The sequence below is a fragment of the Tenebrio molitor genome, chromosome 3, assembly GCF_963966145.1.
Source record: "Tenebrio molitor chromosome 3, icTenMoli1.1, whole genome shotgun sequence".
Classification (NCBI taxonomy): domain Eukaryota; kingdom Metazoa; phylum Arthropoda; class Insecta; order Coleoptera; family Tenebrionidae; genus Tenebrio; species Tenebrio molitor.
The window spans coordinates 13,624,066-13,644,541 of record NC_091048.1 but is presented as its reverse complement, the minus strand read 5'-3'; the positions used below and the strand labels follow the sequence as shown (position 1 = coordinate 13,644,541).

The 20,476-nt window shown below is 36.3% G+C and overlaps 2 protein-coding genes and 1 long non-coding RNA gene across 6 annotated transcripts in view; 2 read left to right on the top strand and 1 right to left on the bottom strand.

The window, feature by feature from the left end:
- LOC138126323 (diacylglycerol lipase-beta-like) overlaps positions 1-6,269 on the top strand; it is a 66,460-nt gene extending 60,191 nt beyond the window's left edge. For 2 of the 3 annotated variants that reach the window (XM_069042083.1, XM_069042085.1), the window contains 3 exons: positions 5,450-5,596; positions 5,648-5,760; positions 5,917-6,269. In XM_069042083.1, the coding sequence (XP_068898184.1) occupies positions 5,450-5,596; positions 5,648-5,760; positions 5,917-6,088 (432 nt within the window). In that variant the 3' untranslated portion in view covers positions 6,089-6,269. The remainder of the gene's footprint in view (positions 1-5,449; positions 5,597-5,647; positions 5,761-5,916) is intronic. The other variant, XM_069042084.1, reaches the window with a different exon arrangement.
- A 12,125-nt stretch (positions 6,270-18,394) lies between these two features.
- On the bottom strand, positions 18,395-19,082 carry LOC138126327 (uncharacterized). Its single transcript, XR_011157756.1, has 2 exons — positions 18,503-19,082; positions 18,395-18,447 (listed from the first exon to the last, which is right to left on the bottom strand). It is a non-coding gene; the product is annotated as an uncharacterized lncRNA (long non-coding RNA).
- Positions 19,083-19,242: 160 nt separating this feature from the next.
- LOC138126326 (small ribosomal subunit protein uS8A) lies at positions 19,243-20,203 on the top strand. Of its 2 annotated transcripts, none has more exons than XM_069042095.1 (3): positions 19,243-19,383; positions 19,700-20,000; positions 20,054-20,203. In XM_069042095.1, exons 2-3 carry the CDS (start codon positions 19,702-19,704, stop codon positions 20,145-20,147), a joined length of 393 nt encoding a protein of 130 aa, XP_068898196.1. In that variant the 5' UTR covers positions 19,243-19,383; positions 19,700-19,701; the 3' UTR covers positions 20,148-20,203. The 2 variants fall into 2 exon arrangements, with proteins under 2 accessions (XP_068898196.1, XP_068898198.1); XM_069042097.1 differs by having other exon boundaries at positions 19,360-19,502.
- Positions 20,204-20,476: the final 273 nt, after the last annotated feature.

Sequence of the window (20,476 nt, the reverse complement as noted above, 5' to 3'; positions counted from 1 at the left end):
ATTTTTACGAAAAAGCAATAGAAATTGATTTAAACTTTGGAATAAATTAACCATCAAAGTGTATACCCGCCAATGAGTAAGGGCGAAAATTTTCTGTTGTGATAGAAACAGAGCTTTGTTAAAAAGTTCCATTGTTATAGAAAAAAATAAATAATCAAAATTTAGATTCTCATGGTTACAAAAAATAGAAACTAGTTAAGCACACAAAACGACTCGTTTGGTAAAAATTGTGGGGCAAAAAATCTTGGAATACTTTTACGAATTTTACAAAATGTTATAGAGAAAAGTTTCATAAATTGGCGAGTTCTTTCGCTGGTTAAAATTAACACACGTATTTCAGAAACACCCTGTATAATGTAATTTTTGATAATAAAGCTTAAACTACCTATAATCAATTCATTTTTGTAGTGACGAACTAGAGTTACTAAATTTAGTAACTTTTGTCTTGTGAACACACCTTTTTACCGCGAATTTGGGCTTTGAAAAAGATAGGTTATGGGTCACGTTATTTGTCAAAACTGTTCCCAATCAAAGTACATACCGAGACATTTTTTTAACATTGAACATAGTCCATATTTATTGCCTATGTTCAGTTTTAAAAAACACAGGTCAATGCATGTATGTAATCACGTATAGTCCTCCAAAATTGCTAAGAGCTCATAAAATTTTAGGGGTATAACGAGCCATTATAAAAATATCAACTTATCCCAAATGGTTTATTACGGGATTAACAAACCGCCCAAGTGAACAGCTGCAGACCCTTTGCGTTAGAGAGAGAGGAACCATTGTTCTTTTCAGAAAAATAAAATTTTCTGGTAGTTTGAGGGTTGAGCCACAATAGTCGGTTTAAAATAAGTCAATATTTTTATAATAGCTCATTACACCCGTAAAATTTTATGAGCTCTTAGCTACTTTGGAGGACTATAACCAAGGTAACGAAAATAAGTACTTGACAGTTTAACAAAATGGTCAAGTTATTTGAAGAAGAACATGAAGAAGACATTTCCAATGCAACACATGATAGACCAATTCCATCAATCGGAATAATTTTTAACATTATTTCAAAATCTCACTCACAATGCATTGATCTGTGTTTTTTAAAATTGAACATAGGGAATAAGTATGGACTATGTTCAGAGTTAAAAAAATGTCCCGGTATAGTGAAATTAAATTTAAAATAAATAAATAAAAATTACAGCGACAATTCCACTCATAAAATTTCAACCAATCAGCTTGTAGTATTTTGAATCATTGGACCAATTAGGAACGAATTACACCGATAATTTAGCAGGGTCCTAAAATTATCGAAAAATTATCTGTAAAAATATCACAAGAGAGTGAGAATAAATTGAAAATAATTTCACAAGAGGGACAGATTTTCTCAAACTTGTTGCCAGGCAATAGGCACGAGAGCCCGGAGGGCTCGAGTGGTATAGTGAAATTAAATTTAAAATAAATAAATAAAAATTACAGCGACAATTCCACTCATAAAATTTCAACCAATCAGCTTGTAGTATTTTGAATCATTGGACCAATTAGGAACGAATTACACCGATAATTTAGCAGGGTCCTAAAATTATCGAAAAATTATCTGTAAAAATATCACAAGAGAGTGAGAATAAATTGAAAATAATTTCACAAGAGGGACAGATTTTCTCAAACTTGTTGCCAGGCAATAGCCACTCGAGCCCTCCGGGCTCTCGTGTCTATTGCCTGGCAACAAGTTTGAGAAAGAATCTGGAGAATTATTTTCAATTTATTCTCACTCTCGAGGGGTATTCGGAGGATTATTTTTTCATGAGTACAAAATAAAAAATACAAAAAAAATTATATTATCGCACTGAATCGTTTTGCGTTCATTTTCAACAACTGATGACACTTACTGTCAAATTGAAAAATACGTTGTCACTAAAGAAAAATTAAAACAAAATACGAACTATAATTATTCTCACTTGGATAATGTACTTAGATTATTCTCACTATAATAATGATACAATTGGACAGATTTGAACATGTGATCAAAAATGCTGATGAACCATTGGAAGTTATAAACATGAAAAAATAATCGCTGTAATCATCTCCACCTTCCTCGAATTATCGCTATAATTTTCTCCTCCTTCCTCGAATTTTGATAAACTCATTTTTGATCCACAGTAAAATATTTATTCTTTTCAATTACGTTAGCTAACGCTTTAAGAGTCATAAGAATACGTATAAATTAAAAAAATTGTGTAAAATATGAAAATGAAATTTTCCTTCGTGGAATTGTCATGCCGAATACAACTCGATGGTACGAAATTGCGGGAAATTTTTTGCCTTATTTTACTCGTATAATGAGATCGAAAATTTCCGGCAATTTCGTACCCTCTTGTTGCATTACTAATGAAAATCGCACGACACTTAAAAATAGCCAATAGAAAAACAGAATTCGGTGTCGTTTCTATAACAATATACAGATTTCCTGGAATTTTTTTGCACCTAGCTAACCCAACATGAAATTAATAAGTGGAAATTTTTTCAGCCAATCAAAATAATTTATTTATTAAAAATCTCAATTTTTTTTCCGTTGTCAAGGAAACAACTTGATTTTTTTTGTCTGAAATTTATAATTTAAGAAGCATAATGTCCGTGTCGTCGCGATTTTCTTACCGAATATGCCCTCGTGCATTGATTAATATCCGGAAATAATCAATGCACTTGGGATATTATAAGTGATAATTCGAGGAAGGTGGAGATGATTACAGCGATAACTTTTCGATAATTTTAGGACCATGCTAATTTATCGGTGTAATTCGTTCCTAATTGGTCCAATGATTCAAAATACTACAAGCTGATTGGTTGAAATTTTCTGAGTGGAATTGTCAGCCAAATTAACAATTGGGGATATGTCATGGTTGATGGATGCTAAAGTTTCCCATAAACCTTGTCCTTGTCCTTCATTTAAAATTTTGTATAGTACTTCTGGGACTATTACCTTTACAGCACTTACGGAGAGTTTTATTTTAGATTATCGAAAAAATATCCGCCACTACTTCTACAATTTAGTACTTTTTCATTACGTTTCCATTATCTCCATGAGTAATTTCTTTTATTTTGTTGAAAGCGTTTTAAATGTGCTGCTTCGTCTGCTTGCTTACTGATGCTCTATTCCGTTTTGGAAATTCATTCATTTTGGCAGTGACAATAATATGACAATTTAAATCCTTGCAAACTGTCTAATTTGTATTTATTTTGTAAAAAAAATCTAACAAAAAAAAAAAGTTTCAGCTAGTTCGTCATTACAAAAATGAATGAATTATACAGTGGATTTTTTTTTAACTGTTGCCATAGGGAATTTCATGGTAAAATTTATACCCCCTGTTAACTTTTGTTCTGATGAAAATATTCAAACCATTTTTGGAACAAAGTTGGAAGACTTTTTAAACTATCGGTTGTAATTCCACGAGAGCTCTGAAATGATCGATTTTTAACACGAAAGCTCTCCTAGGTAACAACGAGTGTCACTTTGACAGTATTAATTTCTCGACACCGAAGGTGGAGGGAAATTATGTCCAAGTGACACGAATTACGTTTTGAGAGCTTGAGTGTTAAAACATATCATTTCAAGTGCTAGAGTGTAATTCGGTTGATTATTTCATGAATTAAACAGTACCATTTGACAACAGTATTTATTTAATTACTTTAGCAATAGGATTGAAAACATCTGAGAAACCTACTTGACGAATTATCGAATTATCATTTATAATACCACGAGTAGTCCAAATTATGTCGATTATTTTTCAAACTGCTCACGAATTATCAATTGTGCCTGGGAATGAATCCACGAGTGCCTCAGCACGCGTGAGATTCGTAAGCACAATTGAATGAGCGAAACCAGTTTGAAAAATAGTCTACATAATTTGGATTACGAGTTGTATTCGGAGGACTATTCCATGAACCAACTTTGGCAATTTGGCAGCAAATCGGAAGAAGAAATTAACGTAGAAATCGAAGAAAATGTTTCCAACAACACAAAAAAGACACGTGAGTCCATTTGGAAGCGATTCTCAAGGCTGCATTCATTTGTTAAAAATTATCGCTGGGATCACTAGTGGTATTACCGATACAATTTCCACGAGTGGGAATATTCGGTCCAATTTTTTGAAATCATGGTAACATATGTGTAAAATTGTGTTTTTATTGGTCCATTTTTAACAAATGACAGGTGAATGGAATAGTCATAGATAATACAGGGTCTCCCAGAACTAGCGGACCAAAATAACACGGTGAAATCATTATCTTCTGGAAATAATAGGAAAAATATTTTAAAAAATCCATCCTCATTGGATTTTAAAATAAGAACGTTTTTAATTGACCAATCGCGTGTAGATATAAAATTACCTTAAAAAATTATATTGGTAACTATCGAAACAAATTTGATTGTTGCAAAGACATTATAATTGAATATTATGTCATAATAAATTATATATATATATATATATATAAATTATATATATTCCGGCTATTGAATTGTAAACTAATAGTTTAAAAAATCTTCCAACTTTGTTCCAAAAATGGTTTGAATATTTTCATCAGAACAAAAGTTAACAGGGGGTATAAGTTTTACCATGCAATTCCCTATGGTAACAGTTAAAAAAAAATGCACTGTATTTGTAATCTTGTCAAAAATAAATTACTCCCTAGAATTCGAACTTTTAGGGAAATAATGTTTTTCATGTTGTCTGTAACTAGAAATTTCAAAAGTAATTTTGAATGCCTGAGGTTGGTTACTCTGAATTGAGAGATTAAGTTCAATTAAATATGCCACCAGAAACCAAATTGATTGTGAAACGAAAAAACATCTATCACTTAGCGAAAAATTGCCCATTTGCAACTTTTACAAGGAATTCGCTGCCTTACATTTTTGATATGGTTACGATATTTTTTGTTTGTCACCAGAAACCATATAGCCTCCAACCTAACAAAATTTATGGCAACCTAGTAACGAATATCCCTAAATCCTAGGGAATAATTTATTTTTGAGACGATTATACATTGGTACATTAAATGACATATTATACAGGCTGTCTTAAAAAAACGGCCTACGCTATAACTTTGCTATTGATGACCCAAATGAAAAAAATTATACAGGAAACGAAATGGCTCTAAAAACACTAGAAACCTGAGTGAGCATATAATTTTTATACCATCTACCCATTTATGGGCAATTGGTAACTTTTATTTTTTAAATGGTAACCTATAATTTTTTTTATTGATTCTTGCCAAAAAAAAAGCCCAATTTACACACGAACTCGTTACATAAATTACTATTGTAACATTGTCGGTACAGCTGTTGTCGTTGACATGATAATTCTGTGTTCTAGGTGTCATCGATTCTTTGTCTTAAATATTTTTCAGCCGTCACTCAGAAGAATGCTTTTAATGAAACATTTTTTTTATATATTTTCAGTACCGCATTTTATTAAACGGATTCGGCTACGCTCTTTTCGGGGTACCTTCTGGCGATTTAGAAACGACGTGGAGAGATGAAATAGCAACGGTTCCAGGTCGATCCCCACTTCTGGACCGGTCAATTCCAACGGTGGCAGCATCAACGGTAGTTTGATGAAGTGTAAAATATAATTTTTTACTTTCACGTGTATTACAGGAAGCTGCTCTTTTATCCCGAGACATTTGTGTGAGACGATTCTCAAAAGCTAGACTGTTTACTGCTGGACGGATTCTGCACATAGTTAGTAGGAAAAAGACCAAAGCTGAAAGGTTCGGAATCGTGTACAATATTATTTAATGCAAATTGTTATTAAACTTGTTATGAATCAGGTCAAGGAAAATTGTTTCGTTACGTTAAGTTATTGCAACATTGCAGTAGACATGTTTTTCTAAATTTCTCTTTAGAGTGATGTTTTTAATTTACAGGAAAGCTGGAACAGGGGGACCAAGTTATGAAATGAGATGGGCTACAGCTGAAGATTTTATGGAACTTAAAGTCATGCCAAGGATGTTACTGGACCATTTGCCAGAGAATGTGTATAAAACCTTAGACATTATCCTTAGGGAACAAAGAGATGATGTTAGTGAGATCATTTGAACTATAAGACAGCTAAATCGAATTGTTGATATTGACTTTTGTTATTATTATTTTTAGACATAATTTATGGACAATTTTCATCAAACATTCCCAATGAACACTCATTTCTGTTTTAGAATTGGACAATTCTGTATTTATATATTTTTTTATAATATTATTGTAAATAAAATTATTTCTTTAATACGTGTCGCATTATTTTGTAACGCGCTGTGCAATTTGAATCAACTAATAAAAGCTAAAATAGTTATTTATTATACGAGCGGGTTAAATGAATGTTTAACATCGCAAGTTAAACATTCATTTAGCCCGTGAGTATAATACAACTGTTTATCCAATTTTGCACTAATAAACCTCTCCAATTTGAGTGTAATTTTTTTTAAATCAAGTCCGAAGCTTGTGTCACTAATCACCTATGATTGTCGAGTCGCTGAGTGTGATTTTTTGTTGCCATGGCTTTATTGACATGAGAAAAAAAATCGGTGTGACAGTGAATTATTTTATCCAATATTACTTCTAATAAAATTAGGTATTTACGGCGTATACACGTGTAGAAGGTGAAAATCTAGAAAATGGATGATACAATTATGAACAATTGCTTCCCAATACCTGTAATGTATGTATAATTATTGTTTAATACATTTTTATTTATTTTCTTTGACATTTACTTGACATTTTTAAACCGCTAGCGAAATAAAAATTTTAAACCGCTAGAGCAATTAAAATTTTATTCGATTATTCATTAAACAAGTGCTTTTATCCCCTGTATCTAAATATTTAAACATGACTTTATAAGGCAAAATTGGATAAAATTATTAATTGTCAAAAATTGAAATTATTAAATACACTAAGTACCAATAAAAACGCACCATCCAGAAGGTATGAAGTTACAATGTCGAAATTTTTACCAAATAGCTATCCACATCTTAGGATTTCATGATTAAAACTGCAGGACAAAAAAACGTAAGACTTCGGTTTTAGTGAAAGTTGTTCTGAAAAAGATAGGCAATGGTTATTAGTAAATTTTTAAACTGAGGTGTCAGAATAGTCTGTATTTTCTGTGAAAGTATAAATGTTAATCGCCAACAATGCCTGGAATTGCCCAAAGACAGGGTTTTCAGCAACTGTTGGACTTTGAAAAGGGGTGAATTTTCGGCATGCACGAAGCAGGTTTCTGGTTCCGTGAAATAACGCGGCGTTTGAACCGAAGCCATTCCACGGTTCTTCGAGCTTGGTCATCGTGGTCTGAAGAACGTATCTAAAACCGTCGACCAGGAAGTGAACGTCCTAGAAAAACGAATGAGCGAGAAGATCGGCGTCTCCGTCAATTGGTCGTAAGAGATAGGTTTCGCCCTTCAGTTGTAACTGGAGTGGATTGGGTAAAAGACTTAAAACAACCATTTATCGTTTGATGTTCACTCCCATCGGCCATGTCGACGCCTTTCACTGACACAATTGCATAAAGGACCCAAACTTCAGTGGTGTCAAGAAAGCCAACAGTTGGTCAATGAATGGGATCCAGTCATGTTTAGTAACAAATACCCATTTTGTTTGTGGCAAAATAACCACCGTGGAGAGAGACGCAATTTGGAGTTTGTTGTACTATCGGCGCCAACGAAATGTGAACGAATTTGTGGTGCCATAGAAACGTCTTCAGTTTTGTTCTACATTAAATAAAACTTTGTTCACTGGCGTACTATATGTATGGAAGTTAAGAAAAGATTTCTATTACCTATAACTTTCTATTACAATTTTTACAATTTTCGTCGAGTTTGGCAACAGCCCTCGCTTTTCCCATATCGGTCAAGTGTCGTGGCAGGTATATTGTTAAAAAATAAATTAAATCTGTTGACTAATTATGTTTGTGAAAATTGTCACAAATCTGTCACATTAACGCACGCCTATGATTGATGCTTCAACACACACTAGGAAAATTTGGCGTTCACATTTCGATGGCGCCGATAGTACGAGCCCATGGCCGCGTAACATCAGGTGTTATGGTATTAGGTTTCATTGACATTGGGTACAGATCCCCTTTGGTCTTCATCAGAATTCAGAGGTAAATTAAATGTGCATCGATATATTGAGGAGATCTTAAGACCCGTTCTGTTACATTTGATAAATGAACACGCTGGAGTAGTTTTCCAGTAAGATAATGCCCGACCCTGTTGCGGATGTTACAGCCGATGGGGCTCAGCGGGGTAGGGAAGCAACGCCCACTCAGGGGTTCGACGCTACCTACCCCATTATTATAAATTCCAAGAATATTAAAAATTCTGAGATTCTTGACTCGATTCTTGTCGCAATTATTGTCGAAGATTTCTTGTTCGTAATTATTGTCTCAAATTCTCGTTGACAATTGTGTAATTCAAGTAGATTAAGTGTTGAGTTTAAATAAACAAAGTTCAAGCAACCTACATATTTAATTGGTCATCCACTGTGATCCTCAACTACAAAAAGTGGTCATCCATTGTGACCGGAAACATATTCATCTAACAAGATTGGTCCTTCGAGCATGCAACAAAATATTGGATCATCCATTGTGGTCATGTGGTCCAAGTCAGCACGAAAGTACGAAACATACCCCATATCACACAAATTAGTGGGACCTTTCTTCAACAAGCAGAGGTAGAAATTCTTTCTTGGTCAGATCGTTCTGCGAATTTAAATCCCATAGAACATGTGTGGGATATCATGGCTCGACGTTTAAGACGTTTTCCTCAACAAGCAAACAGTTTGGAGGAGCTGCGCCGTCACCTACAGCAAACTTGGGACGAGATACCTCAAGAAGGGATCCATAATCTTATTTGGGGCATGCCCCAGCGCGTTAGGGAATATATTGCTAACCATGGTGACGCGACAAATTATTAATTTTTTTCCCTTCATTTCTGTTATTTTTTTTCCAAAGTGGAACAGTTATGTATAATATTATAGAGGATTATTATAAATTGCGACGGAAGTTGTTAACGCTTCTTATCACTTGCGCGAATAAAGCGTTAAACTATTTCATATTAATATAAATTAAGTACCTAAATATTATTAAAAGGATGTCTGAATAATAGATAGGTATCTATTAATATAATACCTATATTAATTAGTAAATAATTAAGGTTTCTTCATAATTATAATATTCTTAGTAAGTAATTAACTTTATAAATCGTACAATGTATTGGAGTCCATAGTTGACCTAGCGTTATTATCATACATACATGCGGCTTAACGCTCCCCACTCTTGGCGCTCTATCTCAAGAACGGTTAAATGTATCAAATATTCCTTAAGACTAAATTTGTATAGAATTCTATGCTCTACAACTTTTGTAATAACTCCAAATGTCATTTAGAGCAAGGGAAACGAGATATTTACAAAAACCGATTTTTGCGACCTTTGACCTTCAATATCTTGACTCGCGTACACGAGATTCTATGAGACTTTTGAGCCAACTTATAAAATGTCGAAACAAAGATTTATACAAGTTTGTAGCTTATTATCTTTCATTCCGAGGTTTACCCCTTTATTCGCCTTATTTGACTGGACTAGATCAGTATTGTGCAGACGGCACAACGGGAGAGTGGTTAAAAGGGAGTTCAGTGACCTGCCGTTGGGGTTCGTTAGAGTGTCACCGAAGTCTGTGTGTCGGGCGTTAAAATCTCCGAGAAGTTATATTGGGCCGCGTAATGAAGCAGATCAGCGGAAACTCTGTCGCGGGGGCGGTTGTAGTATGAAATGATTAGGATGGACATGTTTTGGAGGTGGAGGTTGATTGCGACGGCTTCTAGGTGGTAGAGGTGGTTAGGGAGTGTGTGGGTGGTGGAGGCGAGGTTATGGGCGACGAGAAGGGGGACGCCGTTGCTGCGGGTGGGGTTAATTTCAGAGTTCCGTTGATAGCAGTGGAATTTTGAGACGACGATGGATTTTACCGTATGAATTTCCGAAATGGCCAAAATTGAATTTTTTTCTTGCGCGAGAAAGTTTTTGAGGGGATTGAATTTACGATTTATGCCGCAGATATTTAAGCATCCGATTTGTATCGGAGCCATTTATCCATGACAGTTGAAAGGAGGGGGGGGGGTACGTGGGGGCCACTTCACTGGTCGAAAGTGAGTGGATTTTGTGTCCGGAGTGGGACACTTTTATCACGACGTTGAAAACCGAATTGGAGGTGTTTTCGAGGATGGTTTGAATTTTCGACCGCTGCATGGGGAAGAGGTCGAACAGAGTCTTGGTCATGAAGGTGATCAAGCTTTTGATGATGGTGATGGTGGTGTCGTTTTCCAGGTCCGAATCGGAGTCGGTCGGTTCGGCGATCGCTGTCGGGGGGTCGATGATTTTAACGGGGAGAAAGGGAGTTCCATCAGTCACTAGGATGGCTTTATTGGTGCACTGGAAACACCTGGGGCACTGCAAGGGTGTGGGGGTGGGGCGGTGTGAGGTCTCGCACTCGAAGGTGCGGCCGTAAAGAATGACACCGTTGATTAACATCTAATCAACGGTAAGCTTATCGGTCGTCAGAACGCGGGTGAAGGAGGTGGGGCGATTAGATTTCCTGGAGACGATTCTCCAGACCTTTACTATCGACAGTGAAGGGCAGAGGGTGGCGATCTCCTCGGCTGAGATATATTGGGGGACGTTGCGGACGACCACCGAGAAGGTGGTTTTTTTGGGGGCAGACGCGGGTCCGCAAGTTTTGCGATTTATGGGGCGATGGTGATCGTTGGGCTGTTCGCGGCGACCAAAAGGGTCTTTACGAAGTTCGGGGCGAGAGGGGCTTTGGTGATGATGACCAACGCGGTTTTGTTATAGTTCACCCTCAGCTGAATGAATTTCAACCCAAGGGTGACGACCAGAAGGTTATAAAATACCTTCTGGGTTGCGAGGTTGGCGGGAATTTCCCTGAGTGCTTATTCACAATGGACATAAGCCTAAGAAGTACATATTGCATAAGCCATACATAACGAGTTTTTTTTTTTTTAATTTAGCGTCGAAGTAGGCGTTGAACTGTCGATTGTGAACGCACTATACAGGTTACGGATCACGGATCAGCTGTTTAAATTTTACGCTTTTATACGAGTGGTGCGATCTCAATCGACTCTCCAACGCCTACTTCGACGCCAATTTTAAAAAAACACCCTTTAGTACCGAGCGATCATTTAAAAAATAAATCGAGTTTGCTTTGGAGCCTATGCTATAGGTGACACGCCGACTCGATTTATTTTTTAATTGATCGCACAGTATTAATTCATACGTAATTTAGGGGAACTGTTCACAATGAACATAATTCTTTTGTACAAATCTTGTTATTGCAAAACCGCGTTGCTATTGGAAATGGTAATCATAATAAAGTAGATATTCAAAAAACTCTTCACATTTCTGACATTCAGAGTTTACTATAGGTATTATAATATACCTAGATACAGTATGTAAAGCAAAATATTTTTTCTGGGTTTTCTTTTATTTTAATGTTAACTTTTTCTTTTTGTAGAAGAATTTTTAATAACGGAAATGGGGGTTTCAAATGAAGTAAAAATAGTTATTTTTATATTAAGTGCGCGAAGAGAGTGTTTTTTGTGCATGAAAAGGTCTTTTACGCCGAGACGAAGGTCGAGGCAGTATAAGCCTTTGAATGCACAAAAACATCTTCGCGCACGAAATATAAACAATATTTTTTCTATAATTGATTCAAAAAATTGAAATTAAAAATTCAAATTTTTGAAGGAACTCTGAAGTTTCAATGCAGTGACCATGTTGCTAGGTAACTAATAAAAAACAGTGCGTGAAATGAAAAACAGAAATAGTCGTATGCGTGAAATTGCATTTCACACACTGTTTTGTATGGTTTCTATGGTTTCGATCTTACTAACAATGCAAAAAAAATACACGTCAGAAAATGACCCACTTCAGGCACAGATAACTATGCGTGAATTTCAATTTTTTGAATCAATTATAGAAAAAAAAATTTTTTCTCTTATGAATTCAATTCGGAGGCATACTGTATAACTGTAGTGTAGTGTCTTTGACAATTGGATTTAATTAGAATAATTTTAATAAATTTTTGCATAAGGTGGGCATAAAGTTGGAACGATTCCAACTTTATGTATTTCTTACGTAAGGTCATAAGAGATGCATAAGGATGACATAAACATAAGAATTATGTAGACGCATTGTGAACACTTACATTGATTTGTGATTTCCATTTGTTCATCTTTATGAATTACGTACAGGTCGACCAGAACAGCTTGGCTAGTGACGCAGTGGACTGAAGTCCCGCCCACTAGCGGAGCGCACTTGTTTGTTGTGTCTGGAAGTGTTCAGATCGTGTACAATCGGGCTAAAATCAGCGCTTCAAGCTTCAAGTGAACAGCATGTCTGGGCTGTTTTGACCAGATTTGCTTCGTTGAGTGTACCGCACCTACAACCGTAGCCACATCCTTGTCTTACAGACACTCGCTCGTTTCTTGGTCGGCGCATCTCAGGCGCCAAGCTATTCTGGTCAAGCTGTATCTGTTATGTAGTTCTTAGTGCTTGTTCACAATTGACATAAGAAATACGTAAGTACCATAATTTATAAATTTGGGCAATTGGAAAATAATTTATGTGTTCATATAACTCGAATATGATTCTCCATGCCTTTTTGTACACAACAATAATGTTTACTAGGGTCACTTCTCATAAGTTACGTAAAAATTAATAGTATACCGGGTGTCCCAACAGTTTGGCAAAGTAGATTTACTAGGTTAATAGAAGTTCTTTGAAAAATGTTATTATTTCATGTTATACATACAAGTTATGAGCACGGTTTAAAAATATTTTAGATTATACAGGGTGTTTGGTGTATCGGTGGCAACACAAACTTATATTTTTTTAACTGGAACACCCAATATTTTTTTTGCGTTTTTGGAAAGCTCTCGTCAAAACAAAGAGGAAGATACCACATTTGATGGGTCTAACTTCTACTGTTAGTAAACTATTCGCTCTTTTGTGTCCGGACAAACCAAACTTCGAAAATTTGTAAAAAATATAACAGATGATAATTATTTAGATTAGGTTTTTTTAGAACATTGTAAATTTTTGGAACTAATCACTTAGATCACTCCAGACACGCCCGAACGGTTCGGCAGCACAGGACAGAATGCCTAGATAAAGACAGAATGGTTGTTTCTCGCTGGGTGCATCTCTTTCATAGGCTGCAGGGTATAAATGCGGCTCGAGATGCGGTGGGGTCGCTTGCGGCTTGGCTCTCGCTGGCGATGATAGCGCTCTGAAAGGGTTAGTACGGGGCACTTCGGTACTACCCACATTATTTATGTTACATCCTCCCCCTCAGGTCTATTGTAATAGAATCGGCCCGATCATTGAACTTGATTCTTGCGGGGTCTGCTGCGCTTCTTGATGTGGTGAATTGGTTTGGACGCGGCGTCTTCAGATCCTGGATAATGGGTGAGTTGCGAGATGTGGTAGGTACCAAGGAGCTCTGCGGATGCGTCTCGGGCGGCGAGCTCATAGCTCGTGGGATCCTTCTACTGGAGAACGAAGTAGGGACTATCTCGTCAAGGGGCGAGCTTGAATTGACGGGCGGCGTTGCCAAGGGCATGGAGGTTGGAATACACGAGGTCAACGGACTGGAACGGGGCTGTACGCCGGCATATTGCTTGCGGCGATCTTATTCCTTTTCATAGGTCTCTCGAGCTTCCTTCCAGCTTTCGTGGAATTGTAGAAGTCGGGGGGTGGCTTCAGGGCGATTAACCAACGTAATGGTCGACGATCAGTGATGACGACTATGCTGGTCTTTTCGACGTAGCTGTGAAATTTATTAATTGCCCGTACAATGGACAATATTTGTCTTTCTGTGGGTGAGTAGTTCCTTTCCGTCTCGTTGAGAAGGCGGTTAGGGTACTCGATGGGACGTTCTTCGGACGCCTCCCCCTGGAGCAGGGCCGCGCCAAGAGCTTAAGCGCTGCTAGGTCGTACCCGGAACTAGATTCCACCTCGTGATCCATCAGAGCGTCGGCTGCGTCCTGCATAATGTTGTTCAGTCGGGGACTGCGACGTTGCAAAGAGACGGGCTTTTGATGGGGAATGATGGCGATAGCCTAAGACCGTGTGGACCGCGAGCAGTGCCTTTCAGTGCTTAGCTGTCGCCGGATTTTCGGACTTTCCGGTGGGTACCTTGGGGTTGGTAGCGTAAGACCGGGTGGAACCTCTTCAGTGCCTTTCAGTGTTTGAACTCTGTGTTGAGTCGTGGATTTTGGGATTTTCAGAGTATGACCGGGTGGACCGTCTTCAGTGGCTTTCAGTGTCGTTGGATCGTGGATTTTGGGCGTTGGAGACTCTTAGAGTAAGACCGGGTGGACCGTCTTCAGTGCTTAAACTCTGTGTTGAGTCGTGGGTTTCGGGGCCGGAGTTGGGTGTCACTTTTATGTGGCGGGCTCCACGTTGGAGCGCCACTCAAAGTGATACATAGGTAACTATTCAGAGAGACCAGGTGGACCGTCTTCAGTGCCGTTCAGTGCTCTGTCGAATTGTTTTGGGAATTATTCGGGGAATTGTTGTTTCTCGCTGGGTGCATCTCTTTTATATTTTATAGGCTGCAGGGGATGACGCTGCTCGAGTGGGGAGTCGTTCCGACGGCGCGCAGGTGTTGGTGATGGTAGGGAAACCTGCGACTGGCTCTCGCGGGCGACGATAGCGCTCTGAAAGGGTTAGAAGGGGCGTTTCGGTACTACCTACATTATTTATGCTACAATGTAAAAAAACACATTTCCCTGTATAATTCTTCCGATAAATATGTTGATTTTAATAAAATTTTTTATAAAAAACACATATGCGGTTTACAATCGATCATTGATAAATGTAGGATTTGCGGAACTGAAGGGGAAACCATTGAACACATAATTTCTTCTTGCACCGTTTTGGCTCAAAGCGAATATAAAAAAAGTCATGATATATTCGCAAAAATTATACACATGAATTTAGCAGTTAAATTCAATTTATTAAAGGATACACAACCACATTACATTTATAAACCAGAAAGTTGTTTAGAAAATGACAATTACAAATTATATTTTGATCGCACAGTTTTAACTGACATTCACATTCAGCATAACAGACCAGACATTATTATTTTAAATAAACAACAAAAGCAAGCATATCTTTTAGATATAGCTGTTCCAAATTCACACAATGTAACACAGCCATATAATACAAAAATTAATAAATATTTAGAACTATCCGTTGCTATGAGAAATCTTTGGTGTTTAGAAAAAAATTCGATTTTACCATTTATAATTTCAGCAACAGGAATAGTACCGCAATCTCTTTTTAAAAATTTAAAAATTTTGGACTTAGAGAACACATTGGTGGTTGAAATTCAAAAAGGTATATTATTATACTCATGTCACATCGTGAGGAAATTCCTTAACATTGACACAGAACATAAAACACAAAAAAGTCAAAATGTGGAGGCCAGACGCCGGTAATTATGTTGATAAGCACTGCACTATTACTTGATAGTATTATCCGTAATAGTGTATGTACTCCGGCAAAATTGCCGTGCCGCCGGGTGGAGGTGGGATAGTAAAATGAAATATTTTGGTCAGCCGAAAAGTCTAATATAAGTGTCGTACGGGAGGTATTTTCCGGCCCTGCAACAAATCAAGCACCCGCCATCGAGCCCGAAACTAGTTGTCGTGCCGCAAAATTCACCTCCCGTACTCTAATGTAAATAACTATTTCGCAATTATAACGTGCCAGAAAGAGATGAATTCGGCACCATCGTAATTAGAGTCGTGATTAAGTTTAATAAGGGTGTCGTGATACGGCCCATTGTGTTTTAAATTATTCTTATAGAGCAAGTGTTGAAAATGATAGCTTTGAGCTTCGATGCACATTGGAAGACTCCTCTTCATTCAAAAACACGCACCAATGTCTAAGGGGAATAATGGAATAATCGCTCGCTCGTGAATTGTGTGGACAGGTTCCTTGAAAATGGTGTTTTTTAAATGAAGAAACAAGTAATAATCAAGCGGGGTAAGTGCAGTCAAAAAATTGCCGCAAATAACGAAGAGTATCCCGTGCTGTGGCCCCGTCTTATTGAAAATACCCCTGAGTTTGTTGGAGTGGATCAAGAATGTTGTTTCAGTACCTTTCAGCTGTTACTGAATCATCAAGATCCCTTCGAACATTTCTTTAACAAGTTGACACTGATAACTCAGTCTGCTGCGACAGTTGCCTGAGAGATAATTGGGGTTCATCTTTCATTTGACCTTAGACAGTCTCAATATTTTCCTCAGTACGAACTTTAGGTCGAGCACTTCCGCTGAATACTGCCACTTTCTCCAAATGTGTGAACTGTGTGCATTGAGAAAATAAGATTCAATCATGAATATCTTTTGTTCAGGAGTGAAAATCATTTTCATAGATACAATTTTACGAACAAAATTATTACGGCAATTGATGACGTTTCTGACAGTTCAATTATTATTTGACAAGCTAAACCATACGTTTTTAATGCTTTTGTTTTTTATAACCTACCTACTTGACCAGAAATTTTTTGAAACATACGGTATAAACTCTCAAATATTTTAGAAGTAATTGTTTCACACTTGAACAAAATAGGTTCCTTATAATGTCTCATTACCGCAACGGTGTTAAAAGGACGGGGAATGGACATAGGTACAGCGTTCAAGCTTGCAAAGAAGAATTTTTAGCCGAATACCTGGACTAAAATGTTTTAGAAAAGTCCCTAGCAACTGACATATCTACATCAAATTGTTAATTGTTTTGTTACTTACTGGTAGGGTTGAAAAGGGGAAATCGTCAGGTCCTCCCAAGGTGATATACTACATTACATAAATTATTGTAAAATAAATAAATAAATTCACAATAATCTGTTCATCTGACATTACTCCATTAGACTTTTCTGTGTTCAGCTATTTGAAAAACGAAGTGTATAAATGACAAATAAATAATTTAATTGAGTTAATAGAAGAGATTACCAACTGTTGTCGTAACATCAATGAACTGTGTTACAAAATATTTTTGAAAACAAGAAGTGAGATGTTCAGAGCAAAATGGAGGACACTTCCAGCCATTTCTTTAATTTTCATTGTTAGTTTTTTAACTAAATCACTGATGTTATTTACCTTCTTTTTAAGTGTTTAATAAATACCTAATTTGTTGAGAGTGTTGGGACCTATCAATAACGCATTTCATTAATTTATTTTCATTTAATTTTTTTATGTTTAATTTCGTCAAACTAGGAAATAGGCAACCAGTAAAACCAGTTTGTTCTAGGGTTGCATATCGTAGATCAGACTAATATGAAATAGTCGGCAAACTTTCAAAGCCTACTTCGATCCCAGGATCCCACAATCATTTATAGACACTCTGTATATTGAAAATGTATGAACTGTATTTAATACACTAATTTTTCTTGATCACCCTCGTATAATAAAAAATATAATACAGGGTTATTATAAATGTTTGTAGTCCAAGTAGGCCATGAATTTGTGCCGACTTGTTTCGATTGTGCACTGTATCTAGTGGAATATTGGCATGAGTGAGCAAGTTAATGAGCTCCTGACCAACTGAAACTGTAAAAGTCACTGTCAATGTCAAATCACTGATTACCGCATTTTTTTCCTTCGAATCAAAATAAGTCTTTAGTTTAGTACTCTTTAGTAAAAGCTAAGCGTGTTAAGACCACAGACGACCATAGCAGACGACGATGAGTATACAACAGTGATCAAGGTTAGGTTAGTAAAATTCTGTAAGTTTCAAGTAAATTTATTTTCAGGTTAACTGTTCTCTTCCAAATTCTCTCTTCTAATTATCAGTTTCTCCTAAACACATTTTTTTAGGATAAAAAGGATTTTTAGGATTGCAATGGGGTACACCGTGGAACAGACTACTTTCATTATTATTTCATTTTATTAAAATGGTGTATGACATAAAAACAGAATGCAATCATGTAAGGATCAATATCTCGCACAGTTTCCTAATTTAGAGATAGAGGAACAATCTTTAATGACCCACATTCGGTGGATTGTGAATAGACAAAACTAGAGATGTTTCAAAGGAAAAGTCATCGAGAAGGCTTCAAGTTGGTGAAGTTTTGAGAGAGAGAATGGAACAAAATCCCAGAACATCATTGCTGAGACTGTCAGTGCAGTCAGGTGTAGCACTGAGCACGTCAGAAAATTGTGAAGAAAAGATTAAATTTGCACCCTTATAAAATGTCATTGTTTTAAGAACTGAACCCTGCAGATTATCCACATCGTGTTGCATATTGCGGCTGGTTTTTAAACAACATGAATGATAACAGAACTTTGGATTTGTCATCCTTTTCAGACAAGGCATGGTCCTGCTGTAAGTTCATAACCTGATTGTAGTCAGGGAGACGTTAAAACTAATAAGTATACCTCCTCTTCCATATTTGTTGCTGATTTCGTTAACGACTATTCCAGATTGAATCAACGCATGCACAGAACCTGTCTGACATCGCCCATCTTGTGTATCCTGCCCCTCCACATTATAACATTGGAAATCATTTAATGCACATCAACAACAATAAAACCTTGCTGGACAGTTAAATAGCTTTAATTTGTTGCCATATAACACATAAATAAAATGTCTATGTACAATGATTTCATTCTCTCATTTTCCATCAACAGTTTTGGAATTTTGTGGTACCTAACATTGTTTCCTCGAAACTTTTAAAACAAAAATGATTCAGTACCCATTGAATAATTTAGCAGCAACAATTCAGGGTAATCTTGTAGTTCAGTTCTACACACCTGTGGTTGAACACCAGTGGATAAGTTTACAAAACTGAAATAAAGAAAATTAAATTTTCTTGTCCGTATGAGATGGATTGAACCATATGAACTTTAAAGTTCACTTTGATAACAAATCCCGTCTTGATGGATTTTAGTCACTGTTACTCACGGTATTAAAACGTTGGAACAATCTCTTTAAACGAATCTTCACTGTTGTGGTTAATAATTCGAAGAATTTTTTGAAGGTAAACATAACCTCCTAATGTCAAGAATAATAATCTACTTCGTATCATTTTCGTATTGAACTATGGAACGGCAAAAGAAAAAATTTCATTTGTTTTCATGGGCTCGTTGACTACAAACATTTATAATAAAACCCTGTATTAAATTTGGGAACGTAATGTTTAAGATTGGTACTACTGACTTGAATCTGGTGGGCCGATAAAACAGTACGCTTCTCCTTTTCTCGTGTGTTGCCATTGTAAGCGTGAGCCTTTCGGCGAAAAACACAAAATAAACTGCAGGTAATCTACGATTTTTGAAATCATCTTGATTCAAGAGTAAAATAAAAAGGTCACAAATCATTGATTTTAATATACTGTGTTGATATTCTTCTCATTTGAGAAGTAAAAACTTTGGAAAAGTAAGTTTGTTGACAAGTCTGGTGACAGCTAACACATTGCGGTTTCTGTAGAATTTTAAATTAAATGTAGCTTTAATTGAACAATATTACAACTAACAGACAAGAACATAGGTCATTTTAAGTGTTAGTAAGTAGATTTTTTTACTTGTAACAAATATGAAATATATGAACTTAACCTCAAAATGTTTTCTTCGCAGAAATGGTGAGGATGAACGTGCTGAGCGACGCGCTCAAATCAATTAATAATGCAGAAAAACGTGGTAAGAGACAAGTTCTTATCCGTCCATGTTCCAAAGTTATCATCAAATTCTTAACTGTTATGATGAAGCATGGGTATATTGGAGAATTTGAAATTGTTGATGATCACAGAAGTGGTAAAATCGTAGTAAATTTGACCGGTAGATTAAATAAGTGTGGCGTTATTTCACCTCGTTTTGATGTTCCCATCACACATATCGAAAAGTGGACAAACAATTTGCTACCTTCACGTCAATTTGGGTAAGTTCTAAAAATGTTATTAAAACATTTGTTTCATTTTTCTTTTCAATTAGATATGTTGTGTTAACTACAAGTGGAGGTATCATGGACCATGAAGAAGCTAGAAGAAAACATCTTGGAGGGAAAATTCTTGGCTTTTTCTTCTAATGTAAAGTTATTTAATAAAGTTTAAACTTTAATAAAAAACAATCTTTTTCTGGGTTTTAATGGATTTAAAAGTGAACCATTTTGAAACATCTCTACACTTTCTGATCACGTAAATACGAATAATTATATTGCTATATAAATTTAATTTGTTAAAGCTTAATGCAAGCTGCAACAATGTAGAGGTGACAGATAAAAGTTGCTGTTTCAAGAGAAGTATTCAATTTGAATGACTGCAAATTTTACCAACAACTACTAATCTAGTGAAAGAATTAAACAGAAATTGTTGGAAGCCTGCAGATTTTATTAAAAACAATTAACTACACGAATTA